The following is a 24,446-nucleotide window of genomic DNA, read 5'->3' as shown; positions in this document are numbered from 1 at the left end:
TTGAGCAAAGATGTGAGTTTCCATAGCTACCCCTTGGTGCTATGGAAATTTCATTGAGAAACTGGTAGTTGTGAAATGATGTCTCCCTGTGGTTTTAATTTGCATCTTCCTGCTAATTAAGAATGATATGCATCTCTGGGAGGCTGAGGCAGGCGGATCACAAGGTCAGGAGATCGAGACCATCCTGGCTAATACAGTGAAACTCCGTCTCTACTAAATATACAAAAAAATTAGCCGGGCATGGTGGTGGGCACCTGTAGTGCCAGCTACTCGGGAGGCTGAGGCAGGAGAATGGTGTGAATCCAGGAGGCGGAGCTTGCAGTGAGCCGAGATCGCACCACTGCACTCCAGCCTGGGCGACAGAGTAAGACTTCGTCTCAAAAAAAAAAAAGAATGATATGCATCTATTCGTATTTTTGTTCATTTGCTTCCTGTTAATTTCATGTTTATATATTTTGCACTTTTTTTAGGTAATGCATCTTTTTCATATTGATACTAATCGTCTGCTTTTATGTTTTAAATATCTCCTCTTTATGGCTTGCCTTTTGACTTTATGGAATATTTTGATGAAAAGTTCCTAATTTTAATATAATTGAATTAATCTTTATGGTTTTTCCATCTTGTTTTATAAATACTACCCTATCCCAGAGTCATAAAGATAATTTATGTTTTCTTCTTAATCTTTAAAGGTTTTGCCTCTCAGTTGAATTCTTAATTCATTTTGACGTGGGGTGTGTGTGTGTGTGTGTGTGTGTGTGTGTGTGTGTGTTTATGTGTGATAAAGGCCTAAGTTAATTATTTTCCCACATGGATAACTAGTTGTTCCAGTTCTATTTATGAAAGAGTTCATCCTTTCCCTGTTGATCTGCCATACCACCTCTGTCATGGATCATGTTTCTCTATACGTTAAGGATCTGCTTCTCATATATTGGACTACCCTCCTGTCAATTCCACAGTCCTAATTACTGTAACTTTATACTAAGTCTTGATATTTGGTTGCTCACCTTCTTCACAAGTGTGTTGCCTGTTTCTGATTCTTTGTTCTTCTATTATGGTTTCACTTCAGCTTGTCCAATTCCACGAAAAAAAAGTTGAAGTTTTGTTTGGAGTTGCATAGAATCTATAGATAAATTTGAGGAAAACTGACATCTTTACAATATTGTCTTCTAAAATGTGAATATGGTGTGTCTCTATTTACATTGCCTTTAATGTCTTTTAATCTTTTTTTTTTTTTTTTTTTTTTTTTTTTGAGACGGAGTCATGCTCTGTCGCCCAGGCTGGAGTGCAGTGGCATGATCTCAGCTCACTGCAACCTCTGCCTCCCAGGTTCAAGTGATTCTCCTGCCTCAGCCTCCCAAATAGCTGGGATTACAGGCGCCCGCCACTACACCCAGCTAATTCTTGTATTTTTAGTACAGGTGGAGTTTCACCATGTTAGCCAGACTGGTTTCAAGCTCCTGACCTCATCTGCCCACTTCGGCCTCCCAAAGTGCTGGGATTACAGGCGTGAGCCACCATGCCCGACCTAATGTCCTTTAATCAAATTTTATAATTTCCTCCCTAAATAACTTGTGTATCTTTTGTTATATGAATTGGTAGGTACCTTATATTTTAGAGAATTATATATTTGTATATAATCTCTGTATGTTGCTAATGTATAGAAATTCAAATGATGTAAATTCTAATTATATATTAGTTTGCCATGCTAAATTCTCTCACTAGTTTTATAACTGTTAGTTTTTTTTATTTAAGTTTGCTATGTGGTTAATTGTATCATCTATGAAAACTGGCTGTTTGGTTCCTTCTTTCCAATTCCACTAGTTTTTATGTTTTGTTCTTATTTGCACTGATTCTGTTGAATACAAACAATGGTCATAGCATCCTTTTCTTATTCTTGACTTTGAAGAAAAGTGTTGAGCACTTTGCTGCTGAACATGATGTTTGCAGATTAGAAACAGAATAGACTCTCTCTAGCTTACATGACACTTCGCTCTTTTTAAGCTTATACCTTTGTTACACTCCGTACTGTATTTTCAATAATTTTTAAAGATATACTTTCTGGTTCACTAATCCTTGTCTGGGTACATCTAATATGCTATTTAACCTGTCCATCAAGTTTCTAGTTTTATTTATTGTATAATTTGATTCTAGAAATTTAATCTAGTCATTTTATAGCTCCTTGATTATTAGTAACATTTTGGATCCCCTCCTTCATTTTCTAAGAATATTACATGATATATGTATACTCCATCTCAGGGTGTTTGTTAGCTATGGCCCATAGGCCAAGGCCAGCCCAACCAAATCCAGTCCAACCTGTTTTTTTAAACAATGTTTTATTGAAACCCAGCCAAAGCTGTCTGTTTAATATTATCTTGGTAGGTTCACTCTGTAATGGCAGAATTGAGAAGTAGTGATGGCAGCGGCAGGCCATCTGGAACATCCGCTGCTGTCATGCCAGCACCAGGAGCAGCTGCACGAGCAGTAGTGGCAGTGGTGTGTCCCCTGTGCCCTGCGTCCCTGAGGCAGCCAACTGCATGACTCCACCCTTGCATGGCTGGGCAGGACGTGCTCCCAGGCCCAGAGCCTCAGTCGCTACCTCAACCTCACTCCCTGCCATATCCCATGAGCACCCTGCTGAAGACACAGCCAGAATTCACAGGGCTGGCCCCAGGAGTGTTGGGTTCTCTCCTGTGGGGTTGGTCAGGGGCTGCCACTGCTGCTGCTGGGGAAAATGCGGGGAGGAGGTAGGGCTGGGACTGCACACTCCACAGAGCGGGCAGGAGCTGTGGACAAGTGGGAGCCCAGGACAAGCTGAAGGGCCGCCCCTTCCAAGTTGGTGGGGCAGGAGCTCCCCAGGCACAGCTATAGCTGCCCAAGCTGAGGCTGAGACCCAGGCACTCCTGTGCTCTTGGGAGCCAGGAGCAGGCAGGAGTCCCACCCTCCCAGGCACAGCTACAGTTGCCCAACCCGCAGGTGCAGACCCAGGCACTCTACACTCCTGGGGGCCTGTTCCTGTTGTCTGGCTTCTCCCCATTGTTAGTTCTTGCTCCAATCATGGAGCAAAGTTGAAGCTGAGCCCAAGCAATTCTGAAACCCGGCCAGATGTGTACACACTCAGGGCAGCGCTGACACACCAGCTCCCTGCCACCTCGACCCCCTCTGGATTTTGGGCACCAGCAAGCACTGGAGGGAGGCCAAAGGGGTGCTGAGGGCAGCTCGGCGCGGACCTGCAAGCACCCCTTGGCACAAATAGCCTGGTGCCATAAATGGCAGCAGGAGGCAGACAGGCTCCTGGGCAGAAGGGGGCCAGTCCCTGGTGAAGCCCCACCTCCAAGCTGGGGAGGCCTGAAGCCTGGGGGCCAGGCTACCAGTCTCGAAGACCAGAGTGGGAACTTGTGGTGCCTTTTCCAGGCCCACCCATGGCTATCCATGGACCAACTGGCACAGGGTACTTTCCCTCAGGCCCATAAAAGCCCCAGGCTCAAGGAGATGATGGAATGACCAGCTACAGAGAGAAGCTACCCACCCCAGGGTCTCCTCTCTGCTGAGAGCTGAAGAGACAGGATGACCAGCTGCAGAGAGGAGCTACCCTCTCTGCTGAGAGCTGAACACCTGTCAGGACAGCCCGGCTACAGAGAGGAACTACCAACTATAGGTCTCCTCTGAGCTATTCTATCATTCAATAAAGCTCCTCTTCATCTTACCCTACACTTGTCTGTGTACCTGATTCTTCCTGGACACAGGACAAGAACTCGGGACCTGCCAAATGGTGGAGCTAAAAGAACTGTAACACAAATAGGGCTGAAACACACTCCTTGACCACCATGTTGTGGGTGACAAGAAAGAAGGAGAGAAGAGCTGCAGCCCTTCAGGGAGCCCAGACCTAGGAGCTCCCCAAGCCAGGCCTGTGATACCCTCTTTAGGGCTCTGCAGTTCCTGGCATCCCAAGCTTCCAGACACCACACCATGTTCCCTGGTGTCAGCTGTGGAAGCTGCTTATGGTATACCTTGTCCAGCCACAGCCTTGCAGGGAGCTGGTGCCCATACCAGCATCTGCTGCTGCCTGACCTGCTGCAGTCTGTGCCCAGGTGTGTACAGTAGCTGGACCCCACATTCACTCACATACCCCTTGTAGCTCCATGTCTGGCTCACCCTTGGCAGGCATGGGATCCAGCCCAGTAGTGAGAGCTGAGCACAGCCTGCCAGGCTGAGAGGACAGAAGGAGCCCAGCAGGCCAAAACAAAACTTAGGCAAAGGCACCATTGGCCACAGAGGTTTCCAGCTGGTGAAGCAACACTCCAAGAATCCCATAACAGTAGCAATAGAGACTGAATGGCCAGCAAACCTAAAATATTTACCATGGGGCTCTTTACAGAAAAATGTTTCAACCCCTGCACTATCTGACAATTTCAACATCAGTAGGCTCTGCAGGCCTAATTCTGCTGTTTGTTGTTTCTACTGGCTTTTGCTCTTGTTGGCTTATTTTCTGATGTGCTTTATAATTTTTGATAGTGAGCTCCTATTTGTTGGAACTGTATGGGAGTTCTTTGAGACCTGGTTTTAAGATAGATTCCTCCAGAAATGATCTGCATTTGTTTTGGGACCCTAGGGACAGGGCACATCACAGGCTAAGGTCCCCCAGGAAGTAGACTCTGAGAGAGAGACTTGCATGGAGTCACTTTATTAGGGAGTACTCTCACAAACAACGTCTGCAAGGAAATGAAAGAAACTGAGCACAGAGGGAGATTCGAACTGAAATGTCTTCTCAACAGTTTTCATGGGGAAATCTAAAGCTGGATTGGTCCTTCAGTAACGTCTCAAATTGAGGAAAGGGGGCCAGGCCTTTGCACCTCAGCATATATTGCCCCTGGGGGAGTGGTCGTCTTCCTAGATGAAGGACTTCCTTTCAGCCAAAGGCAATTGCTTAAGAAGGACTCAGCTGTGAGCCATCAGCAGGCAACACTTTGCAGCTAGGACGATGAATACCTCTGTTCTGTAGGGGTTATTTGAGCAGCACACCACAGTTAAGGACTACAAGGAACTTCTAACCAGAAGACTACTTTAACACGAATTCTTAGTTTGGAGATTTTTGGACCATATAGATTTAAATTTTATTCGGTTTATTAGTTTTATTTTTTAGATTGAATTTCATTCCTAATCCTGCTGGAGGGCTAGCTATGGTTTTAAATTCTCACTATTGACTATGTTTTTCCTACCTAGAGCCAAGTTCAAGACAAACACATTTTCCTCCTTTCTCCTGTCACAAGGCTTTTTTTTCTAGTCATCTTTTCACTAAGGTTGTTATCTTTAAGGCTTTATATGGGAGTCTGTGGTCTGAATTCCCACCTTGCTCAAACTCTAGAGCATCCAGGGGCTACCAAGGTGCTCCTCAGTCAGGATAACCCCTGGCCCCAGTGTTAGCTTCACTCATCGTGTTGGGCATCTAAGAATTTCTCTTACTTGATTGCCACTCATGCATATTAAGTGATATACCACATACACACACAAACATGCATGCTTACATGCACGTGCACGCGCGCACACACACACACACAATTTCTAGCATTACTAAGGGCTTTCTTCTGGAGGGATATTTCAGGGTATGGAGCCCAACAAATTATGCTGGCAGATAAATTCCTAGGTGAATCTTACATAGGCTCTAGTTTCAAAACCACTAAACTAATGTATTGCTGATGGCCATCAATCTAATGAGCCCCCAAATCTTAGTTTTAAGTATCAAATCTTTTCATATGGTTTTCTCTGATCACTGCAGCTAAACCTTTTTACTGCACATTTTCTATGTAGTTTATGAAACATTTGCCACGTTACCTTATAATAATAAGGTATTATTTGTCTTATGTACCCAATTAGATTATATATCTTTGAAAAATTTTCCCCTGTGCTTTGTAGCTCCTTTCCCTTTTCCTCACACCAGAAACTTGCATGGAATAATTTGCTGCATGGATAACTATTGAATAAATAGTTTGTTCTCCACTGTGGTAACATTTTTCTCAGACTGATTCCCATCCTTAAATACAACAAGAAAGAACTAAATTGAAGTGTGATACAATGATCTCACACAATATACAGCAAGTCCTTGAGACATAGTGAAGATCATATCTTATTATAAGAAATTAATTTCATGACATTATTATATTTTATTGCTTTTTCTCCTCTCTGATTTATGCTAATGGGAGAAGAAATTCTCAAAGCATATAATGGAAGCCCATTTCAGGCATTTAAAAGATGATGTGGTTTACAAAAAGCCAATTTCAATTCAACTCAACAAATATTTATTGATCAACCATTACATGTGAGATACCATGAGAAAATTTCTGTTATAAAGTGAAGTGCATCTGTGAGGTTTCTGAAGACTGTGTGTTTTTCTTTTCTCTGCTGTTAAATTAACTGCAACAACCACCACCAAAAATAAAGTCATTACTTCTGCCTAACTTTATTCCAAGAGTGAAGTCTAAATCTTCATGTCCTAAGCAAACTGCCACAGGGAGATTCTTCATGTTCCAAGTACTTTATATTGCCACTATAAACCATAACCAAAGAAGGGAGAATCCATTTAGCTCTCTAGAGCGTGCTCTGCCAAGTTGTCTCTTATTTATTGCTTTTTAATGAAATTTTTCATGTGCATCAAAACATAATCTTTCAACAAAGGAAATGCAGCTCTGAGACCCAAGCACTTTATAATAGAGAATCTGCATGTGAACATTAATTTTTCTAGGTGGAATTACCTAATGGATTTCTTTGTGCTTGGGGATGACATTATTTTTAAGTAAGTGAACATCCTATTATTAACTTTTCTACAGGATACAAGCTTTCATAAAGTTCATCAAATATTTTAAACTGCCCTATTTTCCTTGAGAATACGAGATGAGCCTTAGTTTTGGAGTACCCTAAATCTTTCCTTCTGAAAACACACGGTTTTTTAAGCTGCCATCAAAATTAAAGGATGTTTTAGAGAGAGGGACTTGGAGAGGAAATAGAGAGTGCCAATATGTATATTCTCACCTGTGAAGACTGATTTAACAGTGAATTTAATTATTCCATTGGTTTTTCTTATTCCTCTAAAAATATCCAAAGTAAACTTACTGTTTTACAGGGTGCTTTTGGTTACAAGTAAGAAAAAACCTGACTCAAACTGCCCTACATAATTTTAAAATGTATTATACAACAGGAAGTCCAGCAGCAGAACAAGCTTAAAAGTTGGTTGATTCAACAAAATCATTGCAGACCCAGATTCATTTTGTCTCTCCACTCGAGAGTCCACAGTGAGCTTAGGGTGAATGTGCCTCGTAACTGTAGGCTACCAATGGCATGCAGAATTGCATATTTGCTTGTTTACATTCAACGAGAGAGAATCTTTCCACCCCCTTTGAATAATCCTTCCCTTAAATCTGATTGGGCCAATTTATACCACACATCTACCCCCAAACTAACAGAAGTTGCCAAGGGATATCCAAGCTCTGAGTGGCTAATCGGGACTCAGTCCTGATATGGGGAGAGGGTGAATATCTGAGCAGAATCAGAGTCCTTTTAGGGTTTCAGACGGGAAAACAGATTTGGAGGAGCAGCCAAAAACATCACTGCAGTCATCTATTCTGGTCCCTTGTGAAGGCCAACATTAGAAATCCTTTACTACATCTAGGTAAGTTTGGTCTTTGGAAGTATTGAAAAATTGAACATGTGTGACTTATACCAATAGAGAAAACCTCTCTACAGGACTTTGTCTGACATTATTTTTCCTTTTTCTTTTGAGTTTCACTCTTTGTTGCCCAGGCTGGGGTGCAGTGGCATGATCTCAGCTCACTGCAACCTCTATCTCCCAGGTTCAAGTGATTCTTCTGCCTCAGCCTCCCAAGTAGCTGGGATTACAGGCATGCACCACCACGCCCGGCTAATTTTGTGTTTTTAGCAGAGATGGGGTTTCGCCATGTTGGTCAGGCTGGTCTCAAACTCCTGACCTCAGGTGATCCCCCCTCCTTGGCCTCCCAAAGTGCTGGGATTACAGGAGTGAGCCACCATGCCCGGCCCCTTTTTCTTTTATATAAAGTGTTCCATATACCCAGTTACCATTGTAGAAAATGAGACCATCCAGTATGTGCATTTCTCAGATGCCAAAGAGCTGCCTGAGCAGAGAGAAAACAGTAAATCCCAAATTAAGGCACTGATCAGAGATTAATGCAAATATCCATGCAAAGGGCAAGAAAAAATGCCAGCAGCAACAACAAAAATGTTGAATGTATTCAGAATCAAATTGTGTCATGTTTTTTGTGGTGTTCACAGTGAAGCAAACTTGGAAAAGCATCTTATTTCAGTGCATTAAGTTCTAGGCTGGGTGTAGTGGCTCATGCCTGTAAACTCAACACTTTAAGAGGCCAAGGTGGAAGGATCAGTTGAGCGCAAGAGAACAGCCTGGGCAACATAACAAGACCCTGTCTACAAATTTTTTTTTTTTTTTTTTTTTTTTTTTAATAGCAGGGCATAGTGGTTCACACTTGTTGTTCTAGCTACCTGGGAGGCTGAGACAGGAGGATGCTTGAGCCTGAAAGGTTGAGGCTGCAGTGAGTCATGATGGTGCCACTGTACTCCAGCCTGGGCAACAGAATGAGATCATTTCTAAAAAAGAACTAGAAGAATATTTTCCCATAGGAGTAATGACAGTAGCTACTATGTATTGAGAGGCTATAAATTAGGTATTTCCCAGACAATATCTCACAGGGATTGTGATTATAAACTCATTACCAGCAGTTCCTGCTGTCTCCCTGGCATCTACCACTGTGCCTGGAACATAATGTAACCTTCATAAATATGCTGGATGAAATAATTTTCACAAAAAACCTATGCAATGGTACATTGGTGCTTCCCCTCAATTTAAGGATTAGGACTCATTGGCTCTAAGTGTTTAAGCATTTTGGTCAAGGGCACACATGAAGTGGTGGAGCCCAGATTTGTAATCTAACCTTACTCTCTTTCTCCCCCAAAGTGAAGAAGGAAGTGGATCCTAAAAAATAAATCCAGTGTGGCTCACGCCTGTAGTCCCAGCTACTCCGGAGGCTGAGGCAGGAGAATTGCGAGAACCCGGGAGGCGGAGCTTGCAGTGAGCTGAGATCTTGCCGCTGCACTCCAGCCTGGGCGATAAAGCGAGACTCCGTCTCAAAAATAATAATAATAAATTCAGTGACTTGGAGAAAAGAATGAAAAAAATGAAATATCTGAAGTTTAAGTGTTTTTAATACTAGTGGATTAGGAAAAACACCCTAATGATGTCATTTTAATTCAATTCCCTCTTTAAAGACCTTATCTTCAAATGCAGTCACATTCTTGGATTGACGGAGTTAGGACTTCAACGTATGAACTTCAAGGGGAAACAACTCACATATCTGCACTTAGACACAATATGCAACAAAAATTCCAGATGATTTTGACAAAACATGGAGCAAAGAAGGAGGAAAACATTTGAGAAGGATAGAGAAAAAAAGATTCTTAAGGTCTTATCTTGTTCAAGGGGACAAATTACAGAGATTCTAGACATGAAGAAAAAGGTATCTCAAAGTATGTTTGTAAAATACGAAAAAATCACTAATAGAAGATGCATAACTTGCAAACCACTAGATAAGAAAAAGCTGACGAAGAAAATTGATTAATCCAAGAAAGAGGAAGAAAAGGGCAAATAAGAACCTACAACAAGCAAAAAGATAAAAATTATAAGAATAAAGTCACATATATTATGTATTACACTTAATGTGAATAAGTAAAATTTCCAATTAAAAATGCCAGGCAAACAAAAAGCAGGAGTGGCAATCCTATGGGGAAAAAATGGAATTCATGATAAAGAGCATAAAATAAACCAAAGAAGAGTTTTTCTAAGGAAACTTTATAGGAGTAAAAGTTTTATTCTATCCAGAAGATATAGTAGTCGTGAGCTTATATACAGTTACACATATCAAAATACATGAATCAAAAGTTTTTATATTCAAAAGTAAATTGACAAATCCAAATTTTAGTAAAATTGGCTCAAATTGTCAAATTCAGTGGAAAACTAAGAGAAAATGAAAATCATATAATTAATATGCTTAATAGGTGTATATATAGAACTTTATAAGAAAGATCTTCTTTTCAAATATTTGTGCACTATTTATAGAACTTGAATACATATTAGGCCGTAAATACCAATGCAATGAAGTCTACAAAGTAGGGATCATAATGGGCCACCTTCTCTTACTTCAAGATAATAAAACAGTAATAAAAATAAATCTTCCCACCCAAAATACATCTAAGTGCTTGATATATTTTTTAACATTCTTCAAAATAGCTCTTTGGTAAAGAAGGACTGAAAACTCAATTGTCAACTATTAGATCTGAACATCAATCAGAACATCACATATTAAAATATGAGGCTTGCTACAGTGGTTCATGCCTGTAAGCCCAGCACTTTGGGAGGCCAAGGTAGGAGGATTACTTGAGTCCAGGAGTTCGAGAGTAGCCGGGGCAATACACTGAGACCCTATCTCAAAAAAAAAGGTTTTTAATTAGCTGGGCATGGTGGCACACACCTGTAGTCCCAGCTACTCAGGAGGCTGAGGTGGGAGGATCACTTGAGTCCAGGAGTTTGAGAGTAGCCTGGACAGGGTCTCACTGTGTTATCCAAGCTGGTCTCAAACTCCTAGCCTCAAGCTATTCTCCTACCTCAGCCTCCCAAGTCCTGGAATTGCAGGTATGAGTCACGCCCAGCTATGGGTCTTTATTTAGAAATTTGGTGTTTTTTTGTTTTGTTTTGTTTTTTGAGATGGAGTCTCACTCTGTCGTCAGGCTGGAGTGCAGTGACACAATCTCAGCTCACTGCAACCTCTGCCTGCCAGGTTCAAATGATTTTCCTGCCTCAGCCTCCAGAGTAGGCGGGACCACAGGCATGTGTCACCACACCCAGATAATTTTTGTATTTTTAGTAGACATGGGGTTTTATCATGTTGGCCAGGATGGTCTCAATCTCTTGACCTTGTGATCCACCCGCCTCGGCCTCCCAAAGTGCTAGGATTACAGGTGTGAGCCACCGCGCCCTGCCTGGTGATTTTTTCATGACCAGAAATATGCCCATAGGAACTTAACTTGCTTTTATCAGTGGTAAAATCAGTTTTGTTATACACTGTTTCACGTAAAGTCACAGTTTCCAAGAACTTATCATTGATGTTAATCAAGGACTTATTATATTTTAAAACCAACATATGAAGTGAAAGATAAAAGCAAACTAGTGTTACAAAATGCTGTAAAACAAACACTGCGTGTATGTGGATTAATGCAGAAAAGAGTTCAGAGTGATACACAAGTAACTATTAACAGTGGCTACAAAGGGAAGATAGAAGGCTTGGGGTTGGAAGAGAATTTCTCATTTCATATGCTATATAATATTTTAATTTTTCAAGTGTAGGTTCATAAATTCTATAGCATACAAAGAAGTTTAGGATTGCATAATGGAATCAGTTGTGAAAGGTCATGCCAGGAGCCACAAGGAAACATCTGAAGCTTCGTATCTCTGTCTTTCAACAGGACTTCCGGGTTGCCTAGAGGACAGAGATACTCTTCCTTAGCTGCTGCACAGTTAAGGCACAGAAGAATGGCAATCAATATGGGAGGTGTCAAACCCAGGCAACACAGTCTTAGAACTTTTTTTTTTTTTCTTTGAGACAGAGTCTCGCTCTGTTGCCCAGGCTGGAGTGCAGTGGCACAATCTTGGCTCACTGCAATCTCCGCCTCCCAGGTTCAAGCAATTCTCCTGCCTCAGCTTCCTAAGTAGCTGGGATTACAGGCACATGCTACCATGCCCAGCTAGTTTTTGTATTTTTAGTAGAGACGGGTTTTCACCATGTTGGAAGGCAGCTAGGAGATCATCCCTCACTCCTCCAGTGAAGAAACTGAGACCCAGGCGTAGTATAGAGTTGGAGATTGTGTTCCCTTTCTGAATTTTCTCTCGGTGCATACATGCTCAGGACGCATTCGGTAATACTTTTTGAACTGATTACATTTATTTACTATTGTAAATAGTAAAATTTTGCTACTGTACAGCAGGATTATTAGTCAAACTCACAACCAAACTCAACGTGGGCTTTATAGCTATATAACCTCATTTGTCTTGTAGGGCAAAGGAACAAAATGTGAGCATATCATGGATTAATAAGCATATCATGGATTAATAATTAATTCCTGGGAGACTAGTTATCTGGAATATCCTGCTTCCTCTATAAGACATCCTTAAACTAAAATTAAAAATGCTTATGCTGTCTTTCTTTGGACAACTTTATATAGGCTAAGTTAGAAATATATGTGCATACGAGCAGCTGCTTGCCCAGTAGTCTTTCTAACCTCAACCCATATTCAATTCTGTCATTCCCTCATCTTAACCCCAAAGGGTAGCCAAAGGGTCTTAAGTTGATGTTGCCACCTAACAGTGAAAAAAAAAAAAAAAAAAAAAACCTGATAAGTTATAAGGAAAAGCCTCTAAGCTCACCTCCTCTGATAGTTTTGCATGGTTAGTTTTTCTAAGTTCCAGTAGACTACCTGAAACTTCTCTGTTTCTAGCACCAAATTATTCCCCACTTCAAAAAACACTAGCTATCAGATTTAGGGAGAGTGAGCTTTTTGTTTGGTGAAACAAACAGGGCATTTGGGGGTCATGTGGTTTTCACATGCTGAATAAAGAGCTCTTGTTGGGCTTTGGTTACCCGTCATTCCATCAATATAATTTACTGGTTCACAAAAGAGTATGACATTTCATGGGTCTGTCTACATTGCCTTCCTTATTCTCTGTCCTTTGATAAGTTACCAAACAGTAATAAACTCAATTCTAAAGTCACACCTGAGAATTTCTAAAGGCTAGGATGAAGTAAACTTTTTGTAACAAAAATGAGAAAACTGGGTTTGAGCAATCACTTTCAGGGTTAAATAATCCCAAGGGTAGTTTCCTTGTATCCTGTACTTATTTGCAGAAGAGGAACTGATTGCCAGGTTGAATTATCCATCTTTAAAAAAAAAAAAAAAAAGTTCTTCTTATGGCTATAAAACAGCTACAGATTGCTTTTCTTGCACTCTTGAGGAGCTGACAAGGCCCCAGATGGAGGTGTTTTTCAGCAAGCTGTCAAGTGATCCATCCATCAAAAACAGCCATATCACCCAGCCGAGCTTGCTTTCTCGGCCAAGAATTGTATTGGGTCAGATGAGAAAGGCCAGGGTATGATGAATCCAGGAAAAACACAGGTCAGAGAAATGTATACCAGAAAAGAGAAGAGATGTAGTTACATTTAAATTCCAAAAGTTATATTTAGATTTGTTTTACAGTGACTTGACAATTTTTTCCTAGTACTTTCTTTTATTCTTTCCAGAAATATGAACTTCATGACATTGATACTGAGAGGTGGTTTGTGTGATTTTTGAGAAAATCAAAGCTGTAAAGCTCTATTAGAGTAGCAGTCCATAAAACACAGTAATTTATCATCAGCAAGCCAAGAGCCGTTTTATTCATAGGCCTAAAGGAGCTATTACAGGATCATTTGAAATAATAAAGCTATTGTGATTGGAAATAAACATAAAGCCCTAAAAATCATTGCCCAGCAAGTCCAGAAGTATCCAGAGGGATCTGATGCCCTCTTTATTAGCCTTACTTCATCTTGGAAACTGCTATCCCTCTGTATTAGCCCTCTCTCACATCACTATAAAGAAATACCTGAGACTGGTAATTTATGAAGAAAATAGATTTAATCGACTCACAGTTCCACAGGCTTAACAGAAAGCATGCCTGGGAGGCCTCAGGAAACTTACAATCATAGCAGAAGAGGAAGCAGGGACCTCCACATGGTGGCAGGAGAATGCGAGAGCAAAGAAGGAGGTGACACACTTTTAAACCATCAGATCTTGTGAGAACTCACTATCATGAGAACAACAAGGGGAAAATATGCCCCCATGAACCAATCACCTCCCACAAAGCCCCTCCTCCAATTCAACATGAGATTTGGGTGCGGACACAATCCAAATCGTATCATCATCTAAGAAGTAAAATGACAGAAAATCATGCAAATTCCATTCTTATTCCTGGTGCACCTTTGGGGTTGGAGAGACAAGTTGTGGGTAAACTAGTAGAGTTTTTGTTTTCTGCTTTATATTCTATTAATAATATTCTACCTTATCTTTAATCATTGTAAAATGCCATAGAGAGTTATGAAAAATATTAATTCCTACTGTGCTTTATTTACTTAGTTTTTCCTTTATATTTCCTCTGGAAGCCAATTACTCTCAGCAATCTCCTTTATGCCAATCCATTAATATTTAATAAGCATCTACTCTATGCAAAAGACATTGGATAGTTGTGATTATTATGGGCTAGAGCTGGGCTTCCCAACCTGTCCTCATCATGACACACCTAGAAATTGATAGACGACTTTTCTGGCACACCTGGGAGACAAGGCCCCCAAAGAGAAACTTTCTGAAAGACACAGCAGCACCTTAAGTCATCTTAGGTAATTCAGGACCTTTACAGAAAGAACCTTAAAGTGTGTTCAAATATAATTTCTTTTTTTTTTTTTTTTTTTTTGAGATGGAGTCTCGCTCTGTTGCCCAGGCTGGAGTGCAGTGGCATGATCTCGACTCACTGCAAGCTCTGCCTCCCTGGTTAACACCCTTCTCCTGCCTCAGCCTCCCAAGTAGCTGGGACTACAGGCGCCCACCACCACGTCCGGCTAATTTTTTGTATTTTTAGTAGAGACGGGGTTTCACTGTGTTAGCCGGAATAGCCAGGATTGTCTAGATCTCCTGACCTCATGATCTACCCACCTCGGCCTCCCAAAGTGCTAGGATTACAGATGGATGTGAGCCACCACGCCCGGCCCAAATATAATTTCAACTGTGGTAAAACCTTTGTGGTTGTGAAACTGACCCAGTAGTCCTATAGAGAGTTTTTTTGATAAGCACAGATGGATTCTTCTGGTCTTAAAGATTGAAACTTATATTCGTTTTATCTGAGTTCCTTCCTCAGAAAGCGACCTTCAGGCCTATCAAAAAGTATCAAAGAACAAAAACTCACCAGATCACCGCATTCTGACGGTGAGATGCAAGACCCCTCATTCATTATGATTGCTTCCTTGCTCCTCCCTAGTTTCTGTTTTGTACACATTGCTACATTTCTTCCCTGCTATATACACCTCTAGTTTTTGTCCATCAGGGAGATGGATTTGAGACTGAGCTCCCATCTCCCTGGTTGCAGCACCTGATTAAAGCCTTCTTTCTTAGTAATAATCATCTTCTCAGTGATTGCTTTATGTGCGAAAGCAGCAGGACCTAGACCAAACCCCTGGTGTTTCTGTAACAGTTGTAAACATTGATTTTTAATTTGTATCACTAAAAAATTTACAGCCATCAGTGTCTAACACTCATGGCCCTCTTCTTTGGCCCCACAAGCCAGGCAGGAAGCTCTGTACCAGAGAAATGAGATGACTGCACCATAGAGATGGGCCCCTCCTTACTGTTCTCGGTGTGGGAAGAATTCGAACGAGAAGCTTTCCCTAGTGTATGGATTTCACATCCTCTCACTGAAAGACACATTCCTTTTCAGCATTATGTTTTAAAAAAGAATGACTTTTCTTTCTTCTGTCATCAGAAATTTTCCTTCTTGGTATCTGCTCTGAGCAGCTCATGAAAGTTTCTTTCTCTTGTTGCCACCGCTCTTCCTGTGTTGTTGGCCTTTTTCTGCATTTATAACATTAAATGTGAGTTTGTAATCTTCAAAAGCTGATTAAACACCAAATAGCTTTAAGACAAGAAGAAAAGAACAATGCAATCAGAGAATAAACTGGATAAAATACTGGGCCAATGAAAAGTTTTGCTGTTTTCCTTCTTAAAAGCAGAGGCAGATTTTAAGAGGTAAGAGAGAGATGACTAATATCTTTATTTTTGAAAAGTAATTATCATCTTTCTTTTCTTATCTTATAGTGATAAAGTGATAAGATTTATTCCCAAAACAGAAGAGGAAGTATACGCACTGAAGAAAATATCCCATCAACTTAAGGTAATAGAGCATCTACTCACTTATGGTGGAATTGTGCTTGTGCTGTGTTTACAGGGATTTGCTGACTGGAGTTGAATAATTGGAATTTATTAACCAAGAAAGTAAAGGCTAAGGACATAACTTGAAAGGCTTTTATTTTATTTTGTTTTATTTTATTTTATTTTATTTTATTTGAGATGAAGTCTCACTCTGTTGTCCAAGCTGGGGTGCAGTGGTGCGACCTCGGCTTCTGTGTTCAAGCAGTTCTCCTGCCTCTTAGTAGAGACAAGGTTTCACTGTGTTGGCCAGGCTGGTCTCAAACTCCTGACCTTGTGATCCACCTGCCTTGGCCTCTCAAAGTGCTGGCATTACAGGCATGAGTCACTGTGCCCAACCGAAAGCGCTTTTAAAGGATATTTAAGGCTACTCAAAAATTTTCTGGCTGTGTGCAGTGGCTCATGCCTGTAACCTCAGCACTTTGGGAGGCTAAACCAGGCAGATCACTTGAGCCCAGGAGTTCAAGGCCAGCCTGGGCAACATGGTGAAACCCCATCTCTACAAAAAAATATAAAAATTAACCAGGTGTGGTGTCACATGCCTGTAGTCCCAGCTACTAGAGAGGCTGAGATGGGAGGATCACTTGAGCCTAGGAGGTTGCAGTGAGCTCTAGTGTCTCTTTTTTTTGAGACAGGGCCTTATTCTGTCACCACTGCTCTCTAGCCTGGGCAACAGAGTGAAACCCTGTCTCAAAAAAAAAACAAAAGAAAAGAAAAGAAAAAAGATAGTTTTCTATCTGACACATTATCTATTCATTATCCATCTCCAAGGTAGAATATAAATTTCATGAGATAGTTTATCTATTTTGTGTTCATTGCTGTATTTCTAGTTAGTGTCTGGAATATCCTAGAAGTTCAATACATGGTTTTGTCGTTATTTTTCCTTAATGAATGAATGAATTCAGTTTTCTGTTTTCTAGAACTTCTCTGTTTCTTCTTGAATCTTCCTACTGATCATCTAGGCACTTTCCTCTTAATTAAAACTTTAAGCAGAAGTGAGTTGAGGAAAAATTAAAGCCAGAAATTCAAGTTAATTAGTTTTGCTATGTTTCAGTGGGTCTGATAAGAGAATTTTCTTGGCAAAGGTTGAAGGCTCTGATTATTCAATCTTTGATAAACTTTATGAATTTTAGAGTTAGAGCATTTCTCTAACTCCATCAGTGCATATAATTGAGTGTTAACTTTTACCTGAAAGTTACGATGAGAAGTGTGGTGTGACTGGTTCTTTTCCATGCCTACCAAAATACAAGCAAGTCCAAAACCTATGTGGTGGTTTAGGGTTCATTTTAATGGACAGCAAAGCAGATTACCAAACAGGCCTCATTATTCTTTAATATGAAATAGAAAAATGTTTTTCCTATATGACTGAAGTGCAGTCCGACCTGAAGGAGTGTTAGGGAATGAGGAAGGAAGGAGACATTGTAGCTTCTGGAGATACTTGTAATTAACAAACTTTTTTTCTTTTATTTATGGTTTGATTTTTCTCTTTGGCATGTTCCTCTTCAAATATTGAATTTATTTGCAAATGATGTCTTGAACATTGAGTTTATTGATTCCCTGTCTTCTCCTCATTCCCAGCCGCTACACAAACAGTACTGAGTTCAAGCATGGTGTCTCATTACAAGGGCCCAGGGTGAGGATGCAGGAACCCATCCCCAAATTGTGGTTGTTTTATGCAATACCAGAGAGACCATGCTCACTGGGCATTTCCTAAACCTCCTTTTCTTCTCGCAGGAATCTGCTTCTAGGAGGCTATCATTAACCTCTTCTGGTCACATATGGACATACACCCCACAACATCCTTTTCAGCAGTTGTAGCTGAACACTTTCTGAATAGTCCACCAGGAACTTAATAATTGCAAAGAAGCAAAGAAAGTTTTGAGTGGAAGTTTCCTTCTCCACTGAAATCGTGTTTTCATATACCACCAGAAAAGGAGCCACTTTTCACTTTGGAGTTCAGTGTTTTAGGGAACAGATATTCTGAACCAAATATTGGAGCAAAATATTTCTCAAAGGATGTTTCTACCATTTAGTGAATCTATTTACGTATTAGGCCTTAGAAAGTAATGAACTCTCACTGTTATATTTGTGATAATCACTTACCATTATCAAAAGCAATAAAATTACATCTGTGAGGACTGTAGGGGTTACTTATAAACTCTCAGAAATCGTCATAGATGGAACCAAAAGCTATAGACCGTAAATAGGGCTGCTGGCACTGATGACCACACATTTACATTGGGCCCTTTTTGGTAAGCATTTAAAGAAAATCATTCCTGCAGATTGTTTTCATTTAGTCCTCAAGGAAAGGTAGCCACCTGGGGGAGGAAATGGTTTGGATGTAAAGGAGCTTAGGGGACAACTGAGAGAATGGAGGGAAAGGGATCTGATGAGGAAAGGGGAGCAGAGTGAAGGGGAGAAAGAAGCTTAATATTAGGATATCAACTGTGCTCTAGTGATTCCATTCCACACAGAGTCACATCCAGCTCCTCTCAGCCACAGTGCTACATGCTTCTACAAATTGCCTCATTTTAACAATCCCATGAAGTGAGTATATTGTTATTGCTGTTTTACAGACGAAGAAACTGAGAGAGACAGAGTTAAGTAACTTGTCCCCAGGCCACAGTATGGGATTGCAACATGGATCTAGTCAGTGTCAAGCCCTCTAGGACCCAAATGAGGCCTGCCTCTTGCCTCTAGTCAGTTTATTCTGATTATCTTCACAATGGAGAGTATTGAAGCCAAGTTTGTAGGGCAGTGGAGCCTAGACTCAGAATGTGAGCATTATCATTATCATTTACTTTAACCCTAGAATCGGGTCACCAAGACCATCCCCGCATTCAATGGGTTGCATAAGGACTCACCCAACTCAGCATATAGTCTGACTAACAGCTATGATTGGTCACAGCAAAAGGATACAAAGCAAAATCAGCAAAGGGAAAAGGAGCATTGGGTGAAGTCCAGGGAAAATGAGGCACAAGCTTCTAAGAGGCCTCTCCCAATAGAGTCACACAGGATGTGCTCAATTCCATCAGTAACAACTTGTGACAACAAACATACAGTGTTGTCTACCAGGGAAATTCATTAAAGACTCAATGCTCAAGGTTTTTATTGGAGTAAAGTTACGTAGATACCCTCTGCCTGGCACATACCCAAATTCCAGACTCCCAGAAAAAAGTAGGTGTTCAGCATGAACTACATTATTTGCATAATCTAAGCACATTGAGTCACTCTTATTAGTTAGGGTGGTGGTAATCCTCTTGATATCCAACTTTCCAAATGCCAGCCAAAGGGCCAATTTTACAAGCAGGCCTTTCTAAACATAGTATTTTTCAGGCCTGCTCTATTAAATCTTTTTTGCACATTTCTTCATTTCCTTTCACTAAAGAAATAGTTTTATTGGATTGAAGTTGGAGGTGTTGAGTTTAGATAAATTTCTACCTAAAAGCATCATGTTACCTTGATGTCATTTTAAATTTGAATGATTTCAACCAAGCAAACCATTTGTACTATGGAAAGCAGCAATTCTAGCCAGGCAGAGAAAGCAGCCTGCAGAGAAAAAAGAATATGACTGTGTGTCATCTTCTGGCCTGTGGAGCTAATGGGACAGAATTATGGGCATTGCTAACAGCTTCTTTGCATTCCCTGTGCATTGCCTCCAGAAGGGAAGAAGGAGGGTTTGCCAGGAAACCTTTAGTTGCCTTCCTTCCCTAAATCACACTGTGTTAGACAGAATTCTAAGATAGCCCCCAAGACTTCTATCCCCCCGGTGTACATGCCCTGAATAATCACTTCCCTGAGGATGAAGAGGGGCCTGTGAATATCATGGGACAGCCATTCCTTTGATGATGCTACATTATATGGCAGAAGGGAAATGACATAGGGCAGACCTGACCTAATCAGATGAGCACTTTAAAAGCAAAGAGTTTCCTCTAGCTGTTCACAGAAGACGTCAGAGAAGTGCTCCTGCTGGTCTCAAGACAGCAGTTCATAAACTACAACGTTGTGAACGATCCATGAGAGTCACGTGCTAAGGAATTCCAATGGCCCCTAGGAAGTGAGAATGGTTTTCAGCTGATAGGCAGCAGGGAAATTGAGATATCAGTCCTCCAACCACAAGGAACTGGATTCTGCCACATAAGCCTGGAAGAAGCAGCCCAGCGGATACTGTTGTAGGACCACTAGGTTTGATTGCCCATTGTGTAGTAACAAATCAATACACTGAGACAACAAGAGTTGCAGCAGAGAAATGGTTTGATAATTGTAGGGCAGCCAAGCAAGGAGATGGGAGGAAACCTCAAATCTGCCTCCCCAAGGAGGTTGCGTTGGGGTCTGAACAGGTGATGGGCTGAACAGGAGTTGGGATCACAGATTGATTGAGAAGTGAGGAGTGAAGTCATGGGACAGGGAGATGAAAAAACATTTCCTACACTTCTTTGCGGGGTTTGTTTCTTGGTGAAGGTCTTCAGACTAGTTGGTGTCAGCTATTCTGCTAGAATTCAAGCTCTGAAAAACACTTGAAGCAATTCTTGAATAGGAAAGGTCCAGTGCCAGAGATTCCATCCATAGGAACAATGCAGGGAGCAGGTGCTCAGGTGCTCCCCACAACGTGGCTCTCAGTTAGCAGCTGCAGGGACTTGGGTAGACGTGCACCAGCACACCCTGGTCAATGCCCAACTGTAACTCTGCCTAAAGTCTGACTTGTAATTCTCATGAGGGCTGTTTTAACAGCTTGATTTTAGCCCATTGATACCTGAAGAGAGAATCTAGGCAGCTATGTTGGGACTTCTGACCTACAGAACTGTGAGGTGATAAATAGGTATTGTTTTAAGCTGCTAAGTTTGTGGTAATCTATTCTGCAGTAGGAGAAACCTCACACACACAGCGAACTAACAACCTACATTTTGGCCTTTGGCTCTCAGATTCATATATGAATCTTTGTTAATTTTCCTGATTTCACTAGCTGTAACCAAGCATCTTAGGGAAAGTGGAAAGTAATTGGACTACATGCATAGGCTATAAATTCACAATGTCTTCTCTGAAACATGAACAAATGCAAAATGCATGTGCAATGTTGAACGGAATCTGAGAAGAGACGGTCAAAGCATAGTTAATTAGACATAGAACTGCTGTTACAAAGCTGGTTACTTTCCTAATTAAATTTTATGGTTTTGCTGAAGAATTAAAACAAGAAAGTTAAACAGAAAACCATGCCCCCAGAGAACTGGATTGAGAAAGCACCAACCAATTAAATTGTTAATTAAGAGCATAACCATGATTTAAATAAAGTTATGATGGAAAGGGAACAGTCTGCAGGTAAGTAAATTAAATTCCCAACACCACATTCTGCCTACATCTCTTTGCAAATTCTTTGTACTCTGAAGTAATAGAAATGGTTTTATGTAGGATCACAAAGTTTCCATTATAGAATTGACACACTCTTGTATAAAGAACAATTAATGACATTTCTGTTTCCAATTTTCTTATCAGAGAGCTGTAGGATAGGAAACTGTCCTATTTGACCGAAAGTTTGTCATTTTTTCAAACTGAAGCACAATCTCATAAATTAGTTGGTTTGTCAGGTGTCATTGAATGACATGTCAAAAGTCATAAAATCACATGGGGAAAACTGTCCTTGCTAGGAGGAAGGCTTCATCTCTCTTCCCTTGCTTTGTACATGAAATGTGCTGCTGCTGTCCCAGGTATGGCCTCTCTCCGTCACACCCCGGAATTGTGCTGTAGTTGACTGCTGTCTTCTCTTATCCTCCTTGGAGCACTCCCAAGTCATACACCAGACCTACAGGAGCTCTAGAACACCTGTGATTGCAGGAGTTTATGAAGTCAAACACCCAACTGGACAGTTTAATCAATTGGAAAACTTCTGAGGAGAAAATGGATGGTAGAATTCATGCTGTGGAAGATATTTGTTCCCAACTTAATTAGAATCCGATCGTGTGATTGTAGGATCCCTTAGTCATGGCTATGGTAGGCAGAATTCTAGAACGGCCCCCAGGACTCCTGGCCCTGGTGCACACACATCTCTCCTGACACGCTAATCTAGGCACAATTGTAAAAGGATTTTGCAGATGTAATCAGGGTCCCAAATCAGTTAACCTCAAAATAGAGACATTGCCCAGGTGAGTCTGATCTAGTCAAGTGAGCCCTTTAAAATCAGTCTTTCCTCCAGCTGTTTGCAGAAGAGGCACTCAGACTACTCCTGCTAGCCTGCAAAAACAAACAGCCATGCTGTGAACTGCCCCGTGGCAAGAAATTGTGGGTGGCCTCTAGCTGCTGAGAACTATCTAAAGCCTACTAAAAGGGAAATGGGGGCCTCAGTCCTTCAGCCACAAGGAAATAAATTTTACCAACAGTGAGAATCTAAGCACATATAAACCCCAAATGAAACTACAGCCCAACTGACACCTTGATTTCAGCTCAGTTACACCCTGAGCACAGAATCCACACCATGCCCATACTTCTGACCTACAGAAACAACAAAATAATAAGATTGAGCTGCTAACCTTGTGGTAATTTAGCAATAAAAATCTAATACCTTAAATACCCAGTGGCTTGGTATGCTGGCTGAAGATACACAGGAGCATTATGAATGATACTTTGTAAAAGGTAAAAGTGAGGAAGAGACCAAGAATTTTGCCTGTCAGTATGTTTTGGGTAGGAAATTACATTTCCACTTTTTTGTTAAAGGCTTTGTAAAGTAATGAAGTACACTGACTTTTGCTTTCTGTGGCATGATTTTTGAGAGAAAAAGCTGCTTATTATCCAAGCAGATGTCCAAATGCAGTTATGGGTTAAATTTCAGGAATATAATTTTCAAGCATGGCTTGCATTTATCTCCATGTGTACATTGATGATTAATAAACTCAATAACAAAAACATATTAAGAGAAACAATATAGTATGTTTTAAAAAGAAATACATTAGAAACATTCTTTCAAAAGCAAAAAAAAAACCCTCTACCATGTTATGATGATGATGATGATCTACCCCAGTGATCCTTTATTTAATTTACTCAACTGAGTTGACATGACCTTGGGCTTATGCTGTAGTATTTTAAGCTGATTGTGTTTCCTTTCTATTATAAGAATTTCTAAGTTTTGACATTTAAACAATCTGTTTTGAAACTAATTTTTAAACTTTAAGAGGAATTGCTCTTGCCGGATGTAGTATTGGCCATTCCTAAGAGGACAGCTGAAGATTGGGTCTAGCACAGTCTTTTATAGAAAGTAATCTCCACTGGGCTCTTTCATGTACCTGCCATCACCTGTGATTGCCTCCTTTGCATGTCTAGTGGTTGGCAGGCTGTAGGCTGGGATGACAGACAACTGGACCATGTGTCTCTCATTGTCTAGCTGTCTAGGATAGGCTTATTTACTTGGGAGTCACAGGGTTCTAAGAGTGAGAGAGAACAAACTTACAAAACTCCTTGAACCTAAGCTTAGAGTGCTCAGTAAATGTCACTTCTGCCACATTATCCTAGCCAAAGAAAGTCACAGCTCAGATTCAAGAAGTGGAAAAACAGATTCTAATGCTTAGTGAGAGAATGGTAAGGTATGTACAGGAGAGTCTGTGGTCATTTTTGTAATCCACCACATCGTCTATTCCCCACCACCCCTGCAACACACACATACATATTCAATTTGCCAGCAAATCCCAGATGGAAGATGACAGCTACCTAACTTCTCCTCTGCAGTCTCAAGGCCACTTCCATAGTTCTGGCCCTGATATCTTTAACCTGAACTGCACCAGCCTCCCCAGTATCTTTTCTGCAGCCCTCACACATGGTTCCTATTTGTTCTCCATACTGTGGTGAGAATGATCTTTCTGAAATGAGAAACTGACCAAGTCGCATCTCTACTTAAAACCTTTTAAGTGTTCACCATAGTCAACAACAGTAATTCCCAACCCAGGATACACATAGGAAGCTTTTTATAAAAGGCTGACATCTAACCCCACTGCTAGAGGTTCTGACTCAGTTGCTCAGGTGAGACTTGGTGGTTAAAATTTCTTTAAGCTCCCTACGGGATTCTGGATGTAGCCAAGGGAGTAAGCCACTGGCCTAGGGTATAGACTTCAAACTCTGGTGTGACCTATAGGGCCTGTCAAGGTTGCACCTCCCTGCCTAAGACTTCTCAGCCTCTGTTACTGTCCTTGGCTTAGTGTCCATCACCCGAACCATACTGAACTAGTTGTAGTTTCTCACCTAAGTGCCTTTGCTCAAGCTGTTCCTCTTGTCTGGAATGCTATTCTCTTCTTTGACCACCTACTGAACAGCACTTATCTTTGAAACTAGGCTAAAACACTGGATTCTGCTTGAGTTATTTGACCCTC

The 24,446-nt window shown here is 41.0% G+C and overlaps 1 protein-coding gene across 1 annotated transcript in view; it reads left to right on the top strand.

The window, feature by feature from the left end:
* CPA6 (carboxypeptidase A6) overlaps positions 1-24,446 on the top strand; it is a 319,928-nt gene that overhangs the window by 105,058 nt on the left and 190,424 nt on the right. The window contains exon 2 of the mRNA XM_023222418.2: positions 15,988-16,063. Within this exon, the coding sequence (XP_023078186.1) occupies positions 15,988-16,063 (76 nt within the window). The remainder of the gene's footprint in view (positions 1-15,987; positions 16,064-24,446) is intronic.

The sequence above is a fragment of the Piliocolobus tephrosceles genome, chromosome 7, assembly GCF_002776525.5.
Source record: "Piliocolobus tephrosceles isolate RC106 chromosome 7, ASM277652v3, whole genome shotgun sequence".
Classification (NCBI taxonomy): Eukaryota; Metazoa; Chordata; class Mammalia; order Primates; family Cercopithecidae; genus Piliocolobus; species Piliocolobus tephrosceles.
The sequence above is the reverse complement of the archived record's forward strand: the minus strand, read 5'-3'. Positions and strand labels throughout refer to the sequence as shown.